This window comes from Panthera tigris, chromosome C1 (genome assembly GCF_018350195.1).
Source record: "Panthera tigris isolate Pti1 chromosome C1, P.tigris_Pti1_mat1.1, whole genome shotgun sequence".
NCBI classification, from domain to species: domain Eukaryota; kingdom Metazoa; phylum Chordata; class Mammalia; order Carnivora; family Felidae; genus Panthera; species Panthera tigris.
The window spans coordinates 184644022-184666867 of NC_056667.1; the positions used below are offsets into that span (position 1 = coordinate 184644022).

Consider the following 22846-nt stretch of genomic DNA (forward strand, 5'->3'; position numbering starts at 1 on the left):
CTTAATAAAAAAACACAGTTTGGGTACACACCCATCTATCTTTGTCATTTTTCGTGTCCATATAGTATGAATAAAAGATTTTACATTGTCTTCTAGAGTTATAATATGCTTTTAGAACATATCTAAGACAAATGCTTAGCTTGAAAGCATTTTTACATTCTAAAATGGTATTTATGATTATGGCTGAACGAGAGCATTTCAGCATGGGAGAGAGCATTAAAATAACACATTGAGAAACCAATTTTAAAACTTTAGACTTAATCTTTTCTTCCTTCTTTACAGGGCTTATTCCACTAGAAGCAAGATGGCTGAACTCAATACTCATGTGAATGTCAAGGAAAAGGTACGATATATTTCTGTATTGGCTTATAGAAACTTCACAAACTGGATAATGTAGTCTCCAGCTAGTAAAAATTCAATTGCAGTGGAAGAAGAGAAAAGTGGTTTTGGGGGATACATAGTAAGTTTGACATGCTAGCAAACCATTCAACAGGGCACCTGGATGGCTCAGTCGGTTGAGCATCTGACTTCGGCTCAGGTCATGATCTCACAGTTCGTGAGTTCGAGGCCCACATTGGGCTACGTGCTGACAGCTCAGAGCCTGGAACCTGCTTCAGATTCTGTGTCTCCATCTCCCTGCCCCTCCCCCATTCGCTCTCTGTCTCTCAAAAATAAATTTAAAAAATATTTTGAAAAAAACATTCAACAGAAAGAATCATAAGGAACATTTACTAAATGTGTGTTAACACATATTACATTCATTTTCTCATTTAATTTTGACCATAACCCCGTGAAGTTAATACTGTTGTTGTTATTAACAGAGGAGAGAACAGAGACACAGAAAAGTTAAGCATTAGCCTCAATTTACATAGCTAGTAAGCTACAAAGCTGGGATTTGAACCCGGGTAGTGCCATTCTACAGCTCATACTCTTAGCCACATTCTGGGTTACATCTGAGGGCTGGGGTATTATGTTACATCTCCAGAAATGGCCTCATACAGAGATGTCCATAGCATTACCTAGTGGTCCTGCTGGATAACCTATAAAGTTTCTTTCAGCTGGAAGTTCATGACTCTGAAAATCCCCCTTCTCGTTATTTGTTGGAGGCTGATTACACTTCAAAGCCCTTCCAAGTCTTGTCCACCTCTGTGAAGTTTCCTCCCCTTAGGGTCAAAACCCCTCACTTCCTATATATGCTACCTTGCACTGTTAGCTCCTCATGATCATGAACCATATGAGACCATGGTATGAGACCACGGAGATAAATTTGTCCAAGCCATTTATCTGGCACTGTAGAGACTGAGGCCCTAGAAGAGATATGTCCATGGTTGTACAGCAGAGTGAGAAGTCCTCTCCACCTTCCACAGGGCTACCTCCCACCTCCACTAGACCATAAACTACTTGAAGGCCAGAGTTTGTCTTTTATCTCCTTGTATCCTCACAGTACCTAAAACATAGTGTGAAGGATGAGAGAAGTGGCACTAATGGAGTCTCCACGTTTTTTTCTTTCATTTGGCAAAGACGTGTTGGACTGCTACTTTGTGCCACTGATCTGGATGCTGGGATGATGGCGCTGAACATGTAGAGGAGGTTCCTGCTCCCATGGAGCTTGCTCTTTAGGACAGAGAAACAGAGAGTCAATAGAGAACATATAATTTCAGATAGTGTAACGATGAGGGTGGCTGTGGGAGGGGGTACTTTAGATGGGGTTGGTCAGGGCAGCCCTCTCAGAGGAGGTGATTCTTGAGCTGAGATGAAGACAAGAAAGAAGCACCATGCAGAGACCTGAGGGCAGATTCCAGAGAGAAAGGCAAAAGCCCTGAGGTGGGCTCAATGGAATGTGTTTGAAGATCAAGTGCTCCCTGTTGCCAGAAAGTAATGGGCAAAGGGATGGGAAGGGGAGATAAGTGAGCACAGCAGGAACCAGTGTTGGTGGGATATTGGCTCTTCATCTGTGTTCCTGGACCTCCATAAGATCCACGGGTGGAATCCAGGGCTCCACAAACTTGCATGAGAAAAAACACATTTTCGTCTTCACTCACATCTAAATGAAATTTAGCATCTCCTTTGATTATGAATGCAGGGAAAGGAGAAAACCCACAGTTGCAGCAGGAGTATCTGTGACTTTCATAACTAGAAACCACAGATCTCTTCATATCAAATTACATTTGCTGCAGACAACCCTGAGATGTTTGTTCCTCACTACTTCAAAATTACGATAGCTATTGAAACGGCCACCACATTGTGCGATTTGTTGTTAATAGTGTAGCACATATATTACTGTAGCATACGTTTTTTAAATTTTAACTTTATTTCAATATGAATGGTGGTTGCCTTTATACTTATATGTATTTTATTTCAAACATTCTAAGACCCCATAGGTTTCACCAGACCGCCAAAGGGAATCTGTGCCCCAAAAGGTTTAGAACCTGAGAGCCATGTAGGGCTTTATTCAAAGGACAAAAGTAACTGCTGAAAGCTTTTAAGCAGGAGCGTGACTTATGTGGTATTTTTTAGAGCTCACCCTAGCTCTGTCCACTACTGTGCTACCTATTTTACAGATCTTCATATTAAATAACATTCTGAGGACAAGGGGGCTTAAGGTGACGTGACTTGGTCGAAGTCAGACTCTCAGGAAATGTGGAGGAGCAGGGGTTCAGACTGTGCTGTGTCTGGTTCTAAAGCCTGTCCTCTTTCCACTACATTACTGCTTCCCACAGTTTTCCACCAAAATACCCTCAGGGCAGGAGAACAAACTTGTGACCCCAGGTCTCCGAGGACATGGTCAAAACCATTTTCCACAATACATAATTTGTTTGGAGTCTTCATGGGTTACCTTAGATATCAACGCAAATTTTTTAGCCATTGTATTCTGTAATATATTGCATATGTTATTTTAATACAAAATTGTTTTTACTTATTGAGTATTGAACAAACAATAGCAGAAAGACGTGCCCCTTTTATATCATGGCTTCACCTCCTTACTGACTCATAGTCTTAATCTTGGGTGAGACTATGTGTTTCCCTGTTTGAGAAGTTGGGTCTGGCACCAGAGTACCGACCAAAGGTTAGCCCTCTTCTGAATGCCTGTTGATGGATGGGTTGAACAGCTTCTAAAGTTGGGTTATGGGAAGGAAAAGCACTTTAAAGAATCACAGTCATGGTAATTGATTCTTTGCAAAACATGGCTAGTTGGATAGAGCGATGCTGTAGGCTCAGCCGAAAAAGTGTCTTATTCAAAACAGAGGTGACATCCAGCCAGTAAGGGAAGGAGGCCGATCTGTCAGCACCCCAGCCACAGAGGTTCTGTGTGAATGCTCCCTGCATTGGCTTAGACGCCACACCAATCCACTTGTCATGATCAATGTCACATATGCACATGAAGATTAAAAGTAGATGGTGTTTTTGCTATTGCAGTTCAGTAACTTATCAAAACATTGGCATTGTTTTGAAAGAGGGTGATGTTTAAGTTGTAAATGTTATTAATCTGCATGACAATGAGAGTAAGGCCCCTCCAACTCAATTAGTACCTTCCGTCTTCCTATAGCAAAAGGTTAATAGATCTCTCAACTCAATAAAATAAATCATAATAGACAACTGAAAATTCTGTGATCATTTATAATTTTATGTTGATTTATTTTAGTGCATTTATTTCCTTTAGTTATTAGCTTTTATGGCCTTTTTATGATTAGTTTGTTTCTCAATCTGTCACACAGGGCAATGACATTTTAGTTCTGAAAATTAAGAATAATAACAACTGTTTTGTCTTAAATTATAAGCTTTTAGAGACCTGAGAACAGGTGTATGCAGTATTTTTATACAATACCTAGTGGAGCACTGTGGGAAGTTAATACTTAATAAAATCCTTGTGATGAAATGAGTTCATCAGTTACCTCTAGTGGATCCACTGTTGGATGAATTGAAAAGGAGAAGGTACTTTTGAGGCAATCATTTCTGTCCTCAGGCAGCTTTTAGTCCAAAGGAGAAAATAACAGCTTAAGGTGTAATATCCAAGACAACTGAAATTTATAGTTGACACTCTCTGTGTCTATTTTATTTTAAAATATCTTTCTATTATTGGATTATAACTGTAACGATTTAAGTTGGAAATGCCATTGGACTTAAAGTTCAGTCTCCTTTTTTTTTTTTTAATTAATTTAATTTTTAAATTTACATCCAAGTTAGCATAAAGTGCAACAATGATTTCAGGAGTAGATTCCTTAATGCCCCTTACCCATTAGCCCATCCCCCCTCCCACAACCCCTCCAGCAAGCCTCAGTTTGTTCTCCATATTTATGAGTCTCTTCTGTTTTGTCCCTCTCCTTGTTTTTATATTATTTTTGTTTCCCTTTCCTTATGTTCATGTGTTTTGTCTCTTAAAGTCCTCATATGAGTGAAGTCATATGATTTTTGTCCTTCTCTGGCTAATTTCACTTAGCATAATACCTTCTAGTTCCATCCACATAGTTGCAAATGGCAAGATTTCATTCTTTTTGATTGCTGAGTCATACTCCATTGTATATATATACCACATCTTCTTTATCCATTCATCCGTTGATGGACATTTGGGCTCTTTCCATACTTTGGCTATTGTTGATAGTGCTGCTATAAACGTTGGAGTACACGTGTCCCTTCGAGACAGCACACCTGTATCCCTTGGATAAATACCTAGTAGTGCAATTGTTGGGTCATAGGGTAGTTCTCTTTTTAGTTTTTTGAGGAACCTCCATACTGTTTTCCAGAGTGGCTGCACCAGCTTGCGTTCCCATCAAAGTTCAGTCTCCTTAGTGTGACGTACATCCTCTGAGATCTGACCCTGTCTTCTTTTGCACCTTACTTATTGGCACTTCCCCACAGACCCCCTTCACTGCCACCATCCTGACCTCCAATGTTCCTTGCCTGTAGGCCTTAGCAAAAGTCGTTTCCATCTCCTCCTCAGACACCTGGCCCTCATTCACTTCCATTTCAGGAGCCCTTTCAGAGGAATATCTCCTCTCTCTTTCCTCCTGCCCTACCTGAATTCTTTGCCCTTCTCCTTTTAGCTTCAGCAGGGCTCTCTGCATTCTGCTCCAAAACCACTATGCAGATTGCAATGGTTAGCTCTGTCTTCTCGCCATGAGACTATGTGCTCCTTGGGGGCAGGGATTGGGCCCCTCTTATCTTCATATTCTTGGATTTGACACAGAGTTGACCCCCAAATACAGTTAGACAAATGAATGACTAATGAATGAATGAACATGCCTACTTGAATAGTTAAGTTCTTTAGAGACTACATTTCCCATTCATGATATTTTGCAAAATCTCAGGCCTTCTTAAAAACTGAAATATAGGCTAATGGAATTGTCATCTTATTTTAGTACTCTCTTTGCTATTAAATAAAGCAAGTTTTAAATTGCTTCTAAAAACAGAAAGTAGGGTTGCTTAGGTTGACTGACTACCTGTAGTTCTGCAAAAAAGCAGCATCTTCATAAGATGGTTGTCAAAGACAGGTGGCTTCAGGAAGGTGTCCTCATAACAAATGAGGTCCTTTGGTGAGTAAAACTCGTCATATCCTGATGTACCAAAAAAAGAAAAAAAAAGAAATAAAAAAAAAGAAGAACCCAAGAACCCAAAGGAAGAAAAAAACAATCCCCATATCTCACTTTGTTAAGGAAAGATACCCAGAACAAAATTTTTACACTAATCAGGGAACGTATTATTTGGGATATAGTCACTTTTTACAACTCTTTTCTAAATGACATATTTTTTAGGAAGTTCAACACTAGAAACTCATGGATGAGTTAAGGATATAGGGCTCAGTTGTTACTATTATATTATTTCTCATACAAAACACTAGATTATCAAGCTAAATTGACTTATAAAATTTTATATGTAATTGTCAACTAAGAAAAAATTATTAGAACTGACATAGGCAAACTTTTTAGTCAGATATTTTCATGCATTATTATAAATCAGTTTAAATAGAATACAATTCTGCAGTACAATTTGGTGATGGAAAGCAGAGGGGATCCTTGCTTGTAAAATGGGGTTACAAAATATTTGCTGACTGTCCAGTTATGAACTGTTATCTAATTCCAACAAAGAGTGATCCCTATGCAACTTTAGGGAACCATGTATGCTTGGGAAGTGATCTCGAGTAAGGTAAGGTTGTGGAGTTTGGAGACAGAGGCAGAGATTATTAGCCCCCCAGTTACTAACTGAGCAGTCTGGAGCAAGTCACCTAACTTTTCTGGGCCTCAGTTTCCTAACCTGTAGATTGGACATGGTAATAATACCACTTAACAAAGTCAGCAAATACAAATTGAGCTTTATGAGCTCTGAATCATGTAAACTATAAAAGATCTTGGGGAGCTCATCTGTTTATTTTACAGCTTAAAAAATGGAAGAGGAGCTCTAATTAGCATTTTTGTCTGGAACTCAAAATATAAACTCACATAGAATTGAGATTAGAAAAAAATAAATAAATAAAAATCCCAAATGAGAAAAAGAACATAAAACTGGACTTGACTTTTTCAAACTTTTATAGCTATTGCTAAGCTTCACAAAAAATAAGTGAGGCTAGAAAACAGAATGGTATGGAAATGGGGAATAGTTTAGTCTAGAATATACTTGTTGGGATATACCACTTATTGTAAATAGCTTTTAGAGCTGGTAAAGTTATAGAGTTAAATTGGGTTGTAAACAGTAATCATAGAGAGTCACTAAAATGAAGAAGGAAGAATAGAAGAGCCTCTAGTCCACTGTGGGGACAGAAAGGGGTCATCTCAACATTTCTACAGATGACTGAGGTAGACTGTGTGTCCTAGAGTCTGTCCTCAACAGATGGGCAGATGTCTCATTTTATCTTTTTTTTCCCTGTAACTATCTTGATCTGTGTTTTCACAAAGTACTAAAATATAGTTCAAGGCTTTATGTGGAGTGGAGTATGATCAGAAAAACCCAAGCATTTGATTAAAGAAATTTAGCAGGATCAGAGCATCTGTGAAATATTAACTTCATTTAACAGAGAACTCATTTCATAGGATGTGGAATAGTTTTAATGATACACTGTTGTGTTTGTTTTTTTTTAATTCCAGTGTAGTTAACATACAGTATTATATTAGTTTCAGGTGTATGATACACAGTTGTTTTTAAAGACCAAATCACGCAAGCTTTGAGGCAAATCTTAATTTCATAATTTTGTAGGAGTGTTTAAATCAGTTGAGCCCAGTCCTTGAATTCGAACAGCAAAAACACAAACCACACAAACAGCTTCCAAGTTTCACCACAGACAGGTTCTTGTCATCATTTTCTCATAGGAAAGGGTCATTAAATTTCCCTTTCAAAGGAAGGAGAAACATTGACAATAGTTATTGCCTAATGCTTATGTACAGAACTGCTGTTATTGTTGCTTGGCAACCAGAAGAGATTTGACAGGGAGTCTAAAGGAACTGAATGAATAAATGGAAATGTCAGCATCAGTTTCAGGGGATAAGAAGAAATTTACTATTGCAGGATTAGCATCACATTGCTTTTTCTAGGTTACATGATTGGAATTCACAGTGTTTCTGTTCGGCTTCTCCTGCCCCCCTGCTTCCAGCCTTTTGCTATAAAAGGAGCCCCTTTTGCACTATGGTTGAGAGGTATATGTAAACAGAGATGGTTAATGCTAAAATATACAAGAACACACCAAAAATTAAGACTTTGGGCAGCAGGGAAGAAGTTACCTCTGTTGGCAATCTTTGGAATTTATGGGCGCTTCACCAATACTCTAGCTGTTTCTCACAATGATCCTTCATATTAAATTATCCGGTTGGTACAGATTTTTTTAAAAAATGACAAGGCTACAATGGTTTTCTCTCTTCTGACCTTGAGCACTAAAAATCTATCCAGATACGTTAGATTAGATGAGATGAGATTAGATGGATTCAGCACTTAAAAGTGTGCTGCTTGCATTATTATTAAAGCTTCTCTTTCTCTGTACATCATTTCTCTACAACTTGATTACATGCTCCTTATAAACACAAATGGACTTTTAATTTAGTTGTGTACCCAATGACTCCTTAATAGCAGTATCATAGACCTTATGCCCCTAAAATATTTGTTAACCAATATAAAGCTAAATAACTGAGCCAAGATTCTGTAATGGAGGTCCTCAGCCATGAGGAAGAAGGGAGGAAAGAGTGGACGATGTCTCCCTCATTTGGGGCAAGCATTAGAATGTCAGTGGGGAAAGACAGGAGTAATTAGAAAAAGCCTGTTTGTGTTTGTTTGAGTCCTCCAAGAGGTAGATGCCAGATGATTAGAGGAGCAAGAGATTTCTTAGAGGTAGGAGAAGGGAGGGAGTGCTTATAAAAAGAGAGAGGAAGCATGAGCAAGCAGAGAGAGTCTACACACTGCGTGCAGGTCTGGTGTCTTTGAAAGAAGAGAGAGATGAAGGGAAAGTCGGGTAGGAAGAGTCTGAGCTTGGAGTGTGGTTTGAAGGATGTTTCCGCGGAAGGGGAGTCCTGAGGCCAAAGCTGTCGACTGGAAGGGTCCTGTATCCCTTGGGAATGATCTTCCACCACCATCTACCATCACAATCACTGGCTGGGAGCATCCTGTGGGGAGCGTGGCTTGGGTTCAGCTCCACTTCCCACAGAGAGAGATTTCCATGGTACCACAATATTTGAGCATATAGCAAACATTTATAGTAAAAAATGAAATTGAAATACCTATTTTGAAATTCAATCGTATAAGAGAAAAGCATGAGATTTATATGTTCATTGAAAAGAATTAATAGAAAGTTTGAGAACCATTGTTAATTAGTAAATTAAAATGCAAACTCCAGAATCCTCCTTCCCTTAGCAAGCTGAGCCATACTGCCACTAGTATAGGGGTTCTTAACTTCTTGGACCAATGATGATTTGTGGGTCCCATTTTCTATTAAAAATGTAGTCTATTTGTAACATGTTCATTCTACTGAAAAAACTGTGTGTCCTTTGGTAGACTGTGTAACCTCTCTGGACTTCAGTTTCTTTATCTGCCAAATGAGAGAATTCATGTAGAGGATTTCCAAAACCCTCTCCAACTCTAACGTTGGGTGAATTCATGGTCCTTCCCACCTGTGTCTTATAAGACTGGAAAAGGGGACTGCGTCATGGATCAGAGACCATGGAGGCAGTCTTAGCTGTGATACAAATTAGCTGCCTCAATTCAAAAGTAGGACATAACCTCTCTGTACCTGCTTTCTTGTAAAATAAAGGAATTTGATTAAACCAGCCCTATGCTCCATTTGTTGTTCACTAGTAGGGCATTTCTAATGCCACACTGTCTACAGACCCTTCAGAACTCTGCTTCTCAATCCTTGAAGATAATTACCAGTAAAAATGTATCGAAATGATGATGGGGATCAGTTATATAACTTAAAGTTAACAGTTTTTCTCTTATTGTGGTAAGAACACTTCACATGAGATCTACTCTCTTTAAGCATACAATGTGTTATTGTTGACTGTAGGCACAGTGTCACACAGCACATCCCTCGAACTTAATCGTCTTGCATAACTGAAACTTTATACCTGTTGACAGCAACTTCTCATTTTCTTTTCCCCCAGACTCTGGCCACCCTTGTTGTTACTCTCTGCTTCTATAGGAGTTTGGCTGTTTAGATACATCATATGGTGGAGTCATGCCATATTCGTCATGTGTCTGACTTATTTCCCTCAGCATAGTGTCCTCAAAATTCTTCCCTGTTGTCACATATGAGAGGATTTCCTTCTTTTTTAAGGCTACTACTATTCCATTGCAGTACATACCACATTTCTTTATCCACTTATCCATCAGTGGACATTTGTTCACGTTTGGCTTTTTTATTGGCTGAGATTGTAATTTCAGCTCTTCAACTAAGGCTGAATGTGCAAACAAGTTTTAACTTTCTACTGCTTTTAGAGGAAAAGCAAGTGAAACTCATTAAATTATGGGGAAAACAAAATCTAATCAGTCAGATGATAATTTTTACTGATGTTGAAACCAGCCTGTGTGTTTTGACTTGGTCAAACCCATTGGAATTAAAACATAGTATGTAGGTGAACAAGTACACTTCCCCCAAAGTGAGTGTTCCTGGTTCCTGTAGTGTTCAGACAGTCTCCTTACTTCATGCCAAATGAAGAAATATCCAAAGTTGATATAATTTAGAGATTAATTTAACTCCTCTATTCTGGTATTGACTAATGGGTAATTAACTTTTTCATTCTGGTATTGATTAACTGGTAATAGTGACTTATATCTCCGTGGTACTCTTTATCTGAAAAGTTCTGTGAATGAGCAGAGGGAAAAAAAATCCATGGGGAAAGTAGACTTCATTAATTACCTTTTTCCCCCAAAGTGGAGAGCTTAAATTCCAAAGAAAGGGAGTAATGATTTTTACTGAATATTCTAAATTAGAAGCAGAAGATCAATTAAAAGCACCTTACTTTTCTATTCTGATTAAAATCTCAAAACCAAAATTCCCTGTAAAAATAACATTGCCCCCCTTTTTTTGTGTCCTCACTAATAAGTCCAAATGTGGAATTCATCAGAGAAAATAACTAGACAGAATATTTACCCAAGTCCTAACACGGTGTGGGTGTAACAGGCTGGCTGAAAACAGGCTTCCAGTGGGCTCAGGGGCTCACCCTGCCCTAAGTTTTGTGCAAATCTAACTGGCAGTTCTGGGAAAATATGAGGGATCGAGCACAAGTACAGTAAACATGCAGGGAGACACTGAATCCATGCTAGCTAAATGGATAAAATGAAATGTGTATGAAGCTCATTCCTTGTCTCAATGTGGATTACAGGGGCCAGTGCTGCTAACAGCAGCCATTTGATATATATTTTTTAAACCTACAAGTGTCAGATTAAAGGTCAGAATTCTACAATGAAAAATTTATCATGGACTAAATTAAAAGATTTAAGACATTTGGTTATCTGATTTTAATTTGACTATTTCTTTAGATGGGAAAAAAGTCCATGTGAGTATCTCTTGGTCTACAAGTCATCAGGTTATTTCTAGAAATTAGAGAAGTTGTATAACTTTAAGATACCAATTTTCATTTAGTATTATAACAACAGTTAAATTAATTTGCTTTTTCTTCCCTCAAATGTACAGTGACTTTGCAAGGTATAGATCTAGAATTGATGGAAAGAAATCTGGGTGGTGGCGGTTGTTTTCAACCCTTTGAGTAGATTGTATTCTCCAATAGCTATAACAATATTTCTCCCATTGAGAAGTGGGGTCTGTGCCCCTCCCCTTAAAATTAGGTAGGTTTTTGGAACTAGCTGACCAGGACAGTAAAAAGGAGGTAACACCATGTGACTTCTGAAGCTCGGTGGTTCAGCTTTTTTTTTTTTTTTACTAGTTGGGACACCCGTGCTGGTCCCCTGGGCTGCCGTAGAAACAGTCTAACTGTTCTAAGCCCACCATGCCGTGGGGAAGCCCAGACTAGCCCACAAGGAGAGGCCACACGGAGAATGCCTGAGATACATAAATACAGAGAGGTGCCCAGCCAGACCCCACCTGCAGCTGCATTCCTCTGCCTGACTCTACTAGCTCCTCCATCTACATACACGAGACCCCAAGCCGGACCCACTCAGCTGAACTCCTCCCAGATTCATGACCCACAAAAATGTTGAAAAATTACAGGTTGCTGTTTTTTTTTTTAATTCTTTTTTAACGTTTATTTATTTTTGAGACAGAGAGAGACAGAGCATGAACAGGGGAGGGGCAGAGAGAGAGGGAGACACAGAATCTGAAACAGGCTCCAGGCTCTGAGCTGTCAGCACAGAGCCTGACGCGGGGCTTGAACTCACGGACCGTGAGATCATGACCTGAGCCGAAGTCAGACACTTAACCGACCAAGCCACCCAGGCCCCCCTACAGGTTGCTGTTTTTAAACCACAAAGTTTTGGGGTGACTTTTTATGAAGCAGTAGATAACTGGAATGCCCTCTCTAAAAGTAAAACTGTCCTAAACTAGAACTGATATTTTTGAAGTTATAATGATGCGTAAATAATGGAGGTGTGGGCGGCTAGATAGTGCATTCAGGTAAATGAGTTGATAGGTGAGCAGTTATACCTAAAAGGAGGTCTGTCCCATGCCACTTTCTTTTTCTTCCACACTGCCCCACCCTATCTATGACTTCCCATATCTCTCATTCATGGTTCTCAGAGTCTGGATAGACATTAAAATCACTAAGAAAACAAAAAAATAATCAATAACCAGGCCCAGATTTAATTGTTGGAGATGGGGCCTGGGTGTAGGAATATTTTTTAAATTCACCAGGTAATTTCAGTTTGCAGTCGGGGCTGAGAACCAATATTTGATGCTGACAGTGCCCAAATCTGTTTTCTTGGCTCAGTTCTTCCTTGGAGCTGCAGATTCAGAGGTTCAGCTGCTCTCTAAGTATCTGGATATGTGGATACCTCAAGAATAGTGCTCCATCTCTACCATGGCTCCTCATCTCTCAGATGACACCGCTATCCACATAAATGTTCAAGTCAGAAACCTGGGTCATCCATATTCCTTTGTCCTCCTCGTTCTTCGCATCTCCTTACACACAAATCAGTCACTTCCTCCCAACTAATTTGTGAGTTACTCTTTAAACTGCCCCGTCTTGGTCTATTTTCTGTTCCCTGGACACTGCATTAGAATCCTGCCATCCACTTGACCTCCTCCTGCTAATCCACATAGAGACCACAGTGACCTTCTCGAATATGCAAATATCACTCTCCTCTTCTGAGTAAAACCGTTCAATGGCTTGCCCTCAGAATAAGGCTCAAAATTAGAAGATGGCTGGCAGGGCCCTGCACATCTTTGCCCCATGCCTTTCAATCCAGCTTCATCCAAAATCCCCTTCCTTTGAACCTTTAATGCTCCCACAATCCTGGACCATCATTGCTTTGAACGTGCTCCTAGTCACTCTGTCCTGTCCATTAACAGATGTTGTGTGCTTTTCTTGGAACACTCCCATCTCTTCCCCCCTGACCCCTCTGGGTCTTAATCACCCTTCATCCTCAGTTCTCAAGTGGGGGTTTCCCTGACTCTAGATTAGGATAGGTTCTCCTGTTATCAGCACCCAAAGCATCTTTATTTCCCCTTCTGTAGCATTCATCAACCATCTGCCTTCCTACACTATAAACTCCAAAGCTGGTCAAGGAATGTATCTGTCACCACCTACAGTCCAGCTTTTAGCATAGTCTGTACATTGTGACTGACTGAATGAATAAACAAATGAACATGGATTAGGAGGTAAATATTAGCTCTGAAGGAAGTTCTTGTAGTAATACTCTGGCTTTTGTACTTGGCTCTGGCCATCCAAATTCAAATCAATTTGGATAAGATATACAAGATCTCAACTAATTTAAAAAATGATGCAAGGTCAGAAGGAATGGCTAATGCACTCCCTGATTTTGGTGGCGAAAGCGAGGTTCTAAAGGCTAACAGCTGGCTTGAGGGATAGGTCAGAATTTACAGATTGAAATTTAACAAAGGTGAATGCAAAATCCTACACTTGCATTCTAGTTGGTGCACAAGTACGGAACAGGGGACACTGGTCACAGAAACAACCTAGGGTGTGTTAGCAGCAAAGTAAGCTCCATCTCAGCCAGTAATTGGTGTGGCTCCTAAAAGTGTTTGTGCCATCTTAGATTCCTTTAATGGATAAATGGAGCCCAACCAGGACAGGTGCAGGTCCCACAGTCCTCTGCTCAGATCCAACCACTTCAGGAACAATAAGCTTCTTTTATAGAAGCACATTTCAGTCATACACTTAGAGGAGCTTGGCCAATGTGGTAAAAGCTTGGGAAGCACAGCTGATTTAAAAAAAAAAACAAACTGCTGAAGAACATACATTTACTCTATAACAGATGGAATTCTGGGGCATACTTTTGGTTCCTTGAAAAAAGTGAAGGGCTGGTCTTTAGGAAAAGGATTATATTTACACTCTGGAAGACGAGGACCACGGACTGGAAGTATCTAACATCCTCTCTCTGGCCACATCCTTTTTATAATGACCTTTCTCAGCCTCTTGCTCTCTTTGACATCTGCTCTGGGTTCTCAACAGGATCTTTCATCCCTCAGCCTCTCCCTACTCCCAGTCCATCCTCCCTCTTCATAGACCACAGATGCCTTGATCGGCTGCATTTATGATTCTCATGCCCCATATCCCTGAGCTCTAGGATGTCCTAGTGTGTTCCTTAGAGTTTATAACCTTGAATCGTTTCTTTTCTCTGCTCTGGGCTTACTGAACAGTCTAGGGAAAATCATGACAAATCTGCACTATCCAACATTCATGGTTGCTCACTCCTGCTCAGCATTCTTCCACATATAGAGGCCACTCCCATCACCTTCCCATAAGGCAGCTCTAAGCCTGTTCCCACTTTTTAAGCCCTGAAGCAAGCTCTAACACTCTCACTTAGGAAATAGTCTCCTTACATTTTCCTCTTCACGATCTCAAATTTCCATTATATCTTCACTTTCTTAGAATTTGAGAATGAGAGAGAAGAATCTCCACTCCTTTCCAAACTTTGTTTTTCCACATGGATTTTGATACCGTTTTCCTTCATTTCCTCCAGGACTTTGTTTCAGAATTCACCTCCTGTCTTTCCTCTGCTCAAATCCTTCCTCATTGCCGGCTCCTTCCCTTGGTCAGATAAGCACACTCAACCATTTTGGGGAGATTAATTGTACAGTGATTGTTTTAAGATGGATTGGGGAGAGGAGAAACCAAGCCAGAGAATCCAATCAGAAAGCTTTTTCCAGAGTCCAGGTGAAAAGCAAAGGGAACCTGTTGGGGGTAGTGAAAGAGAGCAGAGAGAACACGTGAAATCAGATGATTTCTTTGTCAAAATGATCCTTGAGCTAGTTGTTATTTATGATTTTGCCTTATTTTCCCACTGTTTTGTCAGTTCCTGGAGGCAAAGATTGTGTCAGATTCATGTCACTTTACCTCACAAAATCTGGCTTGAATGAATAGTTAGAATTCCCTCAAAATATGTGTGTGTGATGGGGGAACAGGATGGTGTATTTTTTTTAAAAGCGATTAGTTGGTGAGCAAGGGAAAGACATCTCCATTTTAAGAAGAAGAACGGTGTAGACCTTCACTCCTCAAATTGTGGCCCATTGTACTAGCTTCCCTTTGTTGTAGCAAATCACCACAAATTTAGTAGCTTTAAATAACATGATTTAATAACATTGATTATCTTACATTGATGGAATTGGAAATCCAGATGGTTCTTATTGGGCTAGAATCAAGATGTTGGCAAGGGCTATGTTCCTCTCTGGAGGCTGTAGGTGCAGAATTTGTTTTCTTTCCTTTTCCAGCTTCTGGAAGCTGCCTGCACTCCTTGGTCATGGCCCCATTTCATCTTTGGACTTAGCAGTGGCTGGTCAGGTCTTTCTCACATTGCATACTCCGACATTGACTTTCTTCCTCCTTCCACTTAGAAGGATGCTGTGGTTATAGTGGGCCCACTGAGATAATCCGGGATAATCTCCCCATTTCAAAGTCAGCTAACAACCTTAATTCTATGCAATCTTAATTTGTGTGTAACCTAACATATTCATAGGTTCTAGGGGACTGGGGGCGTGTATGTCTTTGGGGGCCATTATTATGCCAACCACATCTGCGGACAAGCAGCATGTATATCCCCTGGGAGCTTATTAGAAATGCAGAATTTTGGGCTCCACCCCAAGCATCTGAATCAGATTCTGCATTCTGATCAGATTCCTAGATGATGTGAATGTACTTTAAAGTTTGAGAAGGCACATCTCATTTTTTTCCACCTTCAAATCTTCATTATTCCTTCTAATCCTGGTTTCCTGCCAAAAAGAAAAAAAAAAAGTTAATTTTGATTTGTACCCCTGGTGTTAATTCCCAAAAAGTCAGCCAAGTAGAACATGACAACACCTCATGCATATTTTTTTTTCCGCTGGCAGAAAGTAGATGTTAGAAAAGGCAATTAAATTATAGCATTATCCATGATGCCAGGATACTGGTCTACAAAGAGTATTTTCTTCCTCAAGAAGATTCTTGAGAGAACTGCCTTCATTAGTGTGTGGATATTAGTGGTCCAGCAAGTGAAGCAAAACATACACAGATGAGCTGTGTTTAAGGCATCTCTGAACGGCTCAGCATTTGAGAAATGTGACCAAAGCTGATTATAAAATTCCTTTCAAAGTTGCAAGAATGGCAAACCCATAAATAACTCTGGTTCTCACTGGTGTGCAAAGGAGGTTGCTGGCTGTTTGACTGCTGTCCTTAGGGTAGGGGATAGGATGGAGCGACAACACTTCAGGCTCCTCAGGGCTAGGACCAGCCATGTACACCACATACATGGTATATAGCCATATACCATCCTCCTGGTACCTAAGAGGCACTCCGTTCACTTTGGGCTGGAATACTTTTTAATCCTGTAATACTTTACACTGAATTTCAGAAACGCACTGGGGGGGAAATGGACAAATAAAACTGTAATATTTCAGTGGCCATATTACTAGGCTTCCTACTTCCTTTAGTTCATTCAGTTGTACATTCATCGATCATCTTCTGATGCCACCCATTGTTCTAGACCCAGTAGATTTATAAATGTGATCTCTCTCACTCAGGGGCTCATGTCCCAGGGGGACAAATAGTCACATACGTAATTATGCCAACACAAGTTGCTAGAAGAGGTATGTGAACAAGGTTCATGGGCCTTCTCTGTTCTGTCCTTCACATTCCAACTGGATTTACCTGTAAAGTCATCCGTTTCTCCCTTTTGCCAATTGAATTGATTATTTGGCTTTATTATTCTTATTTCCAGCCCTGGCTGCTAGTGTTGTGTCTAGCACTTGCTGCTTATTGTAGAAAATGAAACCCTCTCAAACTAGTGCAAGTAAAAGAAGTTATTATAAAGGTCTGGGGTAGGGTCTTATGGGACTTCAAGAAGAGCTAAAGAAGCAGGCAAGGCAGGAAGTGAGGCAGCTCCAGAACAGCCCCTCTTCATCCCTATTTTCTTCTCTCCCTTTGTATGAAAAAGTCCAGACTCCCAAGGCAGAGACTCTGATTAGCCCACTTGGCTTTTCTGCCAGGTTACTTCCTGACCTCAGTGATCTTTGTCACTACATTCTGATTGCTTCCTTCATATCACTCACTTAGTATGAGTTGCAGTAATACACATTTTAAATTTATATATTCACTTCTCTTTTCCTCTATGGGTTTGTAATGACAGTATCTGTTTCGTTAGTGCTATATCCAGCCACTAGTATGGTACTCGATCACAGAAAGCATTTGGTGAGTAAATAAAGAATGAGCAGGCCAGAAGAGGGGAAGCAGTGATGGGCTTCCTTATGGTACATCAGCTTGCAGGTGAGGGAGGGCTTCAGGAGAGCCTCGGGTCTGCTGACTGCTCAGTGAGGCTGTACAGGAAGGTTCTTAAGGAGAGAGGTATACAAATAAATTTTCACCAGCACCCTAGCCACATATTCTGTCCATTTCAAAGACGTGCCGATTTTTACACCTAGAGGGACCCTTCTCCTTCATGGCCCAGTGTAAATGTGCCAACCCTTTTCTTTTTAAAATTTATTGAGCAGCTAATATGTGCCAAATTCTATATCCAACACTTAACATGCATCATCTCTTTTCATTTTTACTGAGACTCTAGCAGGTCATATCCTCATTTTACAGCTGCAAAACCAAGTTTTGACAGTTTAAACAGTTCATCCAGGGTCCTAGAGCTAGGATGGAGCAGGGCCAAGATTAGAATACAGGTTTGTTTCAATTCAAAGCTCCTAAGACATTTAGCTGTCTCCTCTGTAATCTGCCTTCTCCAGGCAAACTTTACTGGTTCTTTCTCTGGAGTACCACAGTACCTTGTTCATAAAGACAGCACGGGGTTACTATACACTTTCAGGTGTAAACGGTTCTGGCTCCACTGCTACACTGTCCCCTTCAGGGCAGGAACTGTATCTGTTCCCCTCTGTGTTCTCTGTGCCTGTCACTTAGTGGGGGCTCAACCAACATCTGTCTGCTGGGCTGACCTTTGGAATGATAGGCACTTACTATGTTATTTTATATTTTTAAAATTTCACAAAATACGGTACCTAAAATGATCAGATCTCATAAATATTCCTCCCATCTCTGTTATTGAAATTTAGAGGACATATACACATTCTCCTACCCATATAATGTTTAGGTCACATCACAGTCACCTGACCTCCACCCCCATATTATTGTGGATGGCAAACGCAGAGTGATAGGATGGCCCAAACCTGCTCACAGAATAGGCCTTTGACCCAAAACAGCAGCTAGATACAGCTACAAGTTGGCATTGTCTCACTCAGCAAATAGTTGTTAAATACCTACACATGCACATGATCAGTCAGGCAGGGTGGGCATGTTGACTATGCAGAGGTGTCTGAGCGGAGGACTCTTGCCCTCATGCCGCTTACCATCTAGTAAGCACGGCATGTACACACTCAGCATGTAGGGTAGAAGGCGCTAAGTGTAAAGAGACACCTGCTGATAAGAGCCGTGGGAATTGTAAGGAGGCAGGGTGACTTCTGGCAGGGCCAGTGGAGAAGGACCCCACGGAATACGTGGCACTTCAGCTGGACTCTAAGATTCGGACAAGCAGACACCTCTCCTGTCAAGGACAAAGCTCACAGGGGTGGGGGTGGGGAGCCAACACTGGGCAGAGTGAGAGGGGCGTTGGGAAGGGCAGGCTGGAGCTGCTGATGGCCATGAATGCTCAAATGTAGAGATTTAGCTTTCTTCTCAAGAAAGGGAGTAGAATGGCCATGATTATACTTTAGGAAGTGCAGTCTGGCAGGAACCTCGGAATGAATTTGCAGAGGAGACGCCGGAAGCAGAGAGAGTAGTTATTTTATGTTTATTTGATAATACTGGGTCTCTACTGATCACACAGCTGTGTAGGTGGATTGGAAACTTTGGTCAGAGAACCGTTTTTGAAACTCAGACACAGTCTAAGTGACTCATCAGTAAGCCAAGAAGAATTTCTAAGAGTCATCACAGACAGGTTCAAAAAATGCACAGTGTGAATGAGGAAATCTGCTAACAGCTCTTAAAGCAGACAGCGCAAGTCCAGGGGAGGGAGGTTAATGTGGGAAACTGAAACTGAGCAGCGTCTGTGAAAGCCACTCTGCCTGGCTGCTCAGCGCAGGCGAAATGCCAGCAGGGCGGGCCTGAGGCAGAACGGGGCAAAGCCTGCCCGGCCAGATAGAAAGCCCCAGAGAGAGGAAGGCAGGAGAGATTAAACCGCTGAAGGTAAAATCAAAACAACTTCTGAGATGCAAAAGGCGGATTTCTCAATCGCAAACTGAATTTGCCAAACCGGATTTAAATTAGTAGAAGCCAAACAAGGGAACGATTTGAGAAAGGTAAAGCTGTTGCTAAATGAACCACTACCTAGCGGTCCCGACGGTCGCCCAGCAGCCTGCACTGCCGCCTGCTCCACCCCTCCTGGACCGCTCTGTTCGTGGCGTGAGAACCCTGGAGGGATGCAGTCAAGTGCAGCTTCAAACAGTGGGCTTCGACGTGAAGCTGCAGCAGCAGGCACACCAGCTTGGGCTGTGGCAGTGGAGTAAAGGCTGTATGTCTGAAGCAGCCCCAAAAACAGCCTCTGCGAAACAGTCACTGCAGGCGTGAATTTTATGAGTTCCCCGTATACAAACTACCATTAGTCACGCATTGATTGATCCATTCCTCCAGGAGCTTCATTTCCAAATGCAAAGGCAGCCTTTCAATACAACCTCACTATAACACTGCCTTTGTCATCCACTCCTTATTTTTAAAGCTACTTCATAATGAGATCTTTTTTTAGATTTAAATGCTTAGACCCTTTATAACTCTGCTGCGTCATGAATAGGGACCCTGTGAGGTTCCTGTATTTTTATGTGCACGTATAAGCACGCAGAATTTCTCCATCTTTCTCAAAGACATTTTCATTGGAAAGTAGACGTAGTGAATTTATAAATAAGAGGGTGGAAAAACAATACTCCCTTCACATTAGCCAAGCCCTGGGATTAAAGCAAACACAGAGCTTGGCCCAGAAATACAACTAGAATTCAACATTACTATGGAATACCTAAGAATAGGCAGAAATTCTTTTTTCCCATTTCTTTAAAACTTGACATTCCTATCTTAAGTATCTTCCTCTGAGAATTGTGTGCAATATTCATAGTTAGATTTAGTATCAGAACTCAGTTATTGACAATTTTCTTAGGATATGTTCGGAGCTAGAATATATAAAATGACAAGGATAGATGTTTTCTGTATCTGACCGTGGTTTTATTTTTTTTTTTTCCTTTTAAAGAGGAATAGGCAAGTGTTGTATAAACGTCTAAAAAGAAACTGTCCCTATATGCTGTGGTTTATATATTATGTTTTACCTTAATATAATAAAATATGTTTTGCAGAGGAGAGACTGGAAGCAGGGAGAACAGTTATTTTATGTTTGTTCCATAATTCTGGGTCTTTACTGATCACACAACTGTGCAGGTGGATCAAAAGCTTTGGTCTACATGGGGGGAAAAAAAGTTACAGAGAGGGAGGGAGGCAAACCATAAGAGACTCCTAAGGACTGAGAACAAACTACATGGAGGGTGAGGAAGAGAGGAAAGTGGGTGATGGGCAAGGAGGAGGACACTTGTTGGGATGAGCACTGGATGTTGTATGGAAACCAATTTGACAATAAACTATATTTTTAAAAAAGAAATCTTTGGTCTAATGTAATTATAATGCAGTTAATGTAATTAATAACTAATCATTGCATTATTTAGAAGGGTATGGCTGATAAAATAATAATGTAATTTTTAAGGTTTTGTTAATGTTTATTTTTGAGAGAGAGAGAGAGAGAGAGAGAGAGAGAGACAAGAGTGGGGGGAAGAAAGAGAGGGAGACACAGAATCTGAAGCAGGCTCCAGGCTCTGAGTTGTCAGCACAGAGCCTGCTGCGGGGCTCAAACCTACAAACTGTGAAATCATGATCTGAGCCGATGTCGGATGCTTAACCAACTGAGCCACCCAGGCACCTCAGAAATTTTATTTATTTTTATTTTTATTTTTTAAAGTTTATTTATTTATTTTCAGAGAGAGAGAGAGGGAGGGGCAGAGAGAGAGGGAGAGAAAGAGAGAGCATCTCAAGCATGCTCCAAGCTGTAAGCGCAGAGCCTGACTGGGGAGGGGGGACCTTGGTCCCACAAACCGTGAAATCATGACCTGAGGTGAAATCAAGAGTCAGGCTCTTAACCAACTGAGCCACCCAGGCACCTCAAGATTTTTGTATAACACTAACCAACCATAGTAGCTTGAAATGTTAGAATTTTATTTAAAAGAACTACATTAGAAGGTAACATGTAATGTTTATATGTAACTCCAATGCACTGGTAACTATTAAGCCAATTGTATCTGTTGTTGGACACACATTGTTAGTGATTTTCCTGGCTAAATGCAGGTGTTTTTGTTCTTGTTTTTCTCTCAGCTTCTCTTTAAAAAAAAAAAAGGGAAATGGGGATGTATTGGTCAAAGAGTACAAACTTCCAGTTATGAGAATAACAAGTTCTGGGGATCTAACATACAATATGGTGATTATAGCTAAAAATGCTATATGCTGTACTTGAAGGTTGTTGAGGGTAGATCCTAAACGTCCTCACCACAAAAAAGAAATGGTAATTATGTAATGGAATGGAGGTATTAGCTAATGGTATGGTGGTAATCATTTCTCAGTATATAAATGTACCAAATCAACACCTTGTACATCTTAACTTACACAATAATAGAGATAGAGATAGAGAGAAAGCTATCTTTCTAACATGATGAATGAATAAGAAAGTACAACTTAACAAAAGAAAGGATAGTTGAGAGATCCTCACATGGCCTTTGCATGGCCTCGTAGGCCGTGCATGATTTAGTCCCTGCCCACCACTGGTCCCTGCTTATATTCTAAAAGCCTCAGTTCTGCCTCCCTCTGTGCCTTACTCCACATTCATACTGTTCCCTCTACCTAAAATGTCTTTCCTCTTACCTCCTACCCATCTCTTCTCACTTGTCCTTCAGATGTTAACATACCTATATAAGGTAAGGTCTCCTTGTCATATGATTGAATGGCATTAATCACAATGTATACATATATATATTTATTTATGTGATCATTTGATCAACACGTACATGCCCCTCTAGTCTGTAAGTTCCAGGAAGTTTGGTGCCTTTGTCACACAATAGGCATTCAAAAAATGTTCACTGAGTGGATTTTTACAGAGGGGAAAGAGAAAAGATGAGAAGGAACCTATATCTGAAGAAGTAAATTTTTTAATATAGAATCTAAAAAAGCAAGAACTATAAAAGGTGAGAATAGAAAAAAAAAAAAGCAAAGGAATCCTGAGACACATACATACAAATACATATATTACATTAGAGTCCTTGGTTAAACCCACATGTTTATGAACGTCAAGATTCAAAACCAGCTTTCTGATCAATAGTGTCAAACCTCTGTAAGTTATGTACTTCCAGCTTGTGCTGTTTTCTCATTATAGTCTTAGTACTCTCATGTACAGATCTATATGAGATAGGCTGCCTATTTTCTGACATAATTAGGAACTAGGCTATATTTAACTTTACTTAACTAAATGTTCTGGTTAGGAGAGTCACATTACACATATCGTACCCATATAATCTGTAGTCCACGAATCTGATTACAGTAAACTGCATGTAACTCTAAAACTCAATTAGCCATAATTTAACCATTGATAAAAACACACAAAGATTGTGCTGTGCTTTCATGATCATCATTATGGCTACCACTTACCTTTGCACCATGAGGACTCTAGAATCTATCAGTAGCAGCTACAATAATCC

The 22846-nt window shown here is 40.4% G+C and overlaps 1 protein-coding gene across 5 annotated transcripts in view; it reads left to right on the top strand.

Moving 5' to 3' along the window:
• Positions 1–22846, top strand: part of SPATS2L (spermatogenesis associated serine rich 2 like) — a 165009-nt gene that overhangs the window by 81473 nt on the left and 60690 nt on the right. For all 5 annotated transcript variants that reach the window (XM_007094735.3, XM_042995019.1, XM_042995020.1 and 2 more), the window contains one exon: positions 283–343. In XM_007094735.3, the coding sequence (XP_007094797.1) occupies positions 305–343 (39 nt within the window). In that variant the 5' untranslated portion in view covers positions 283–304. The remainder of the gene's footprint in view (positions 1–282; positions 344–22846) is intronic.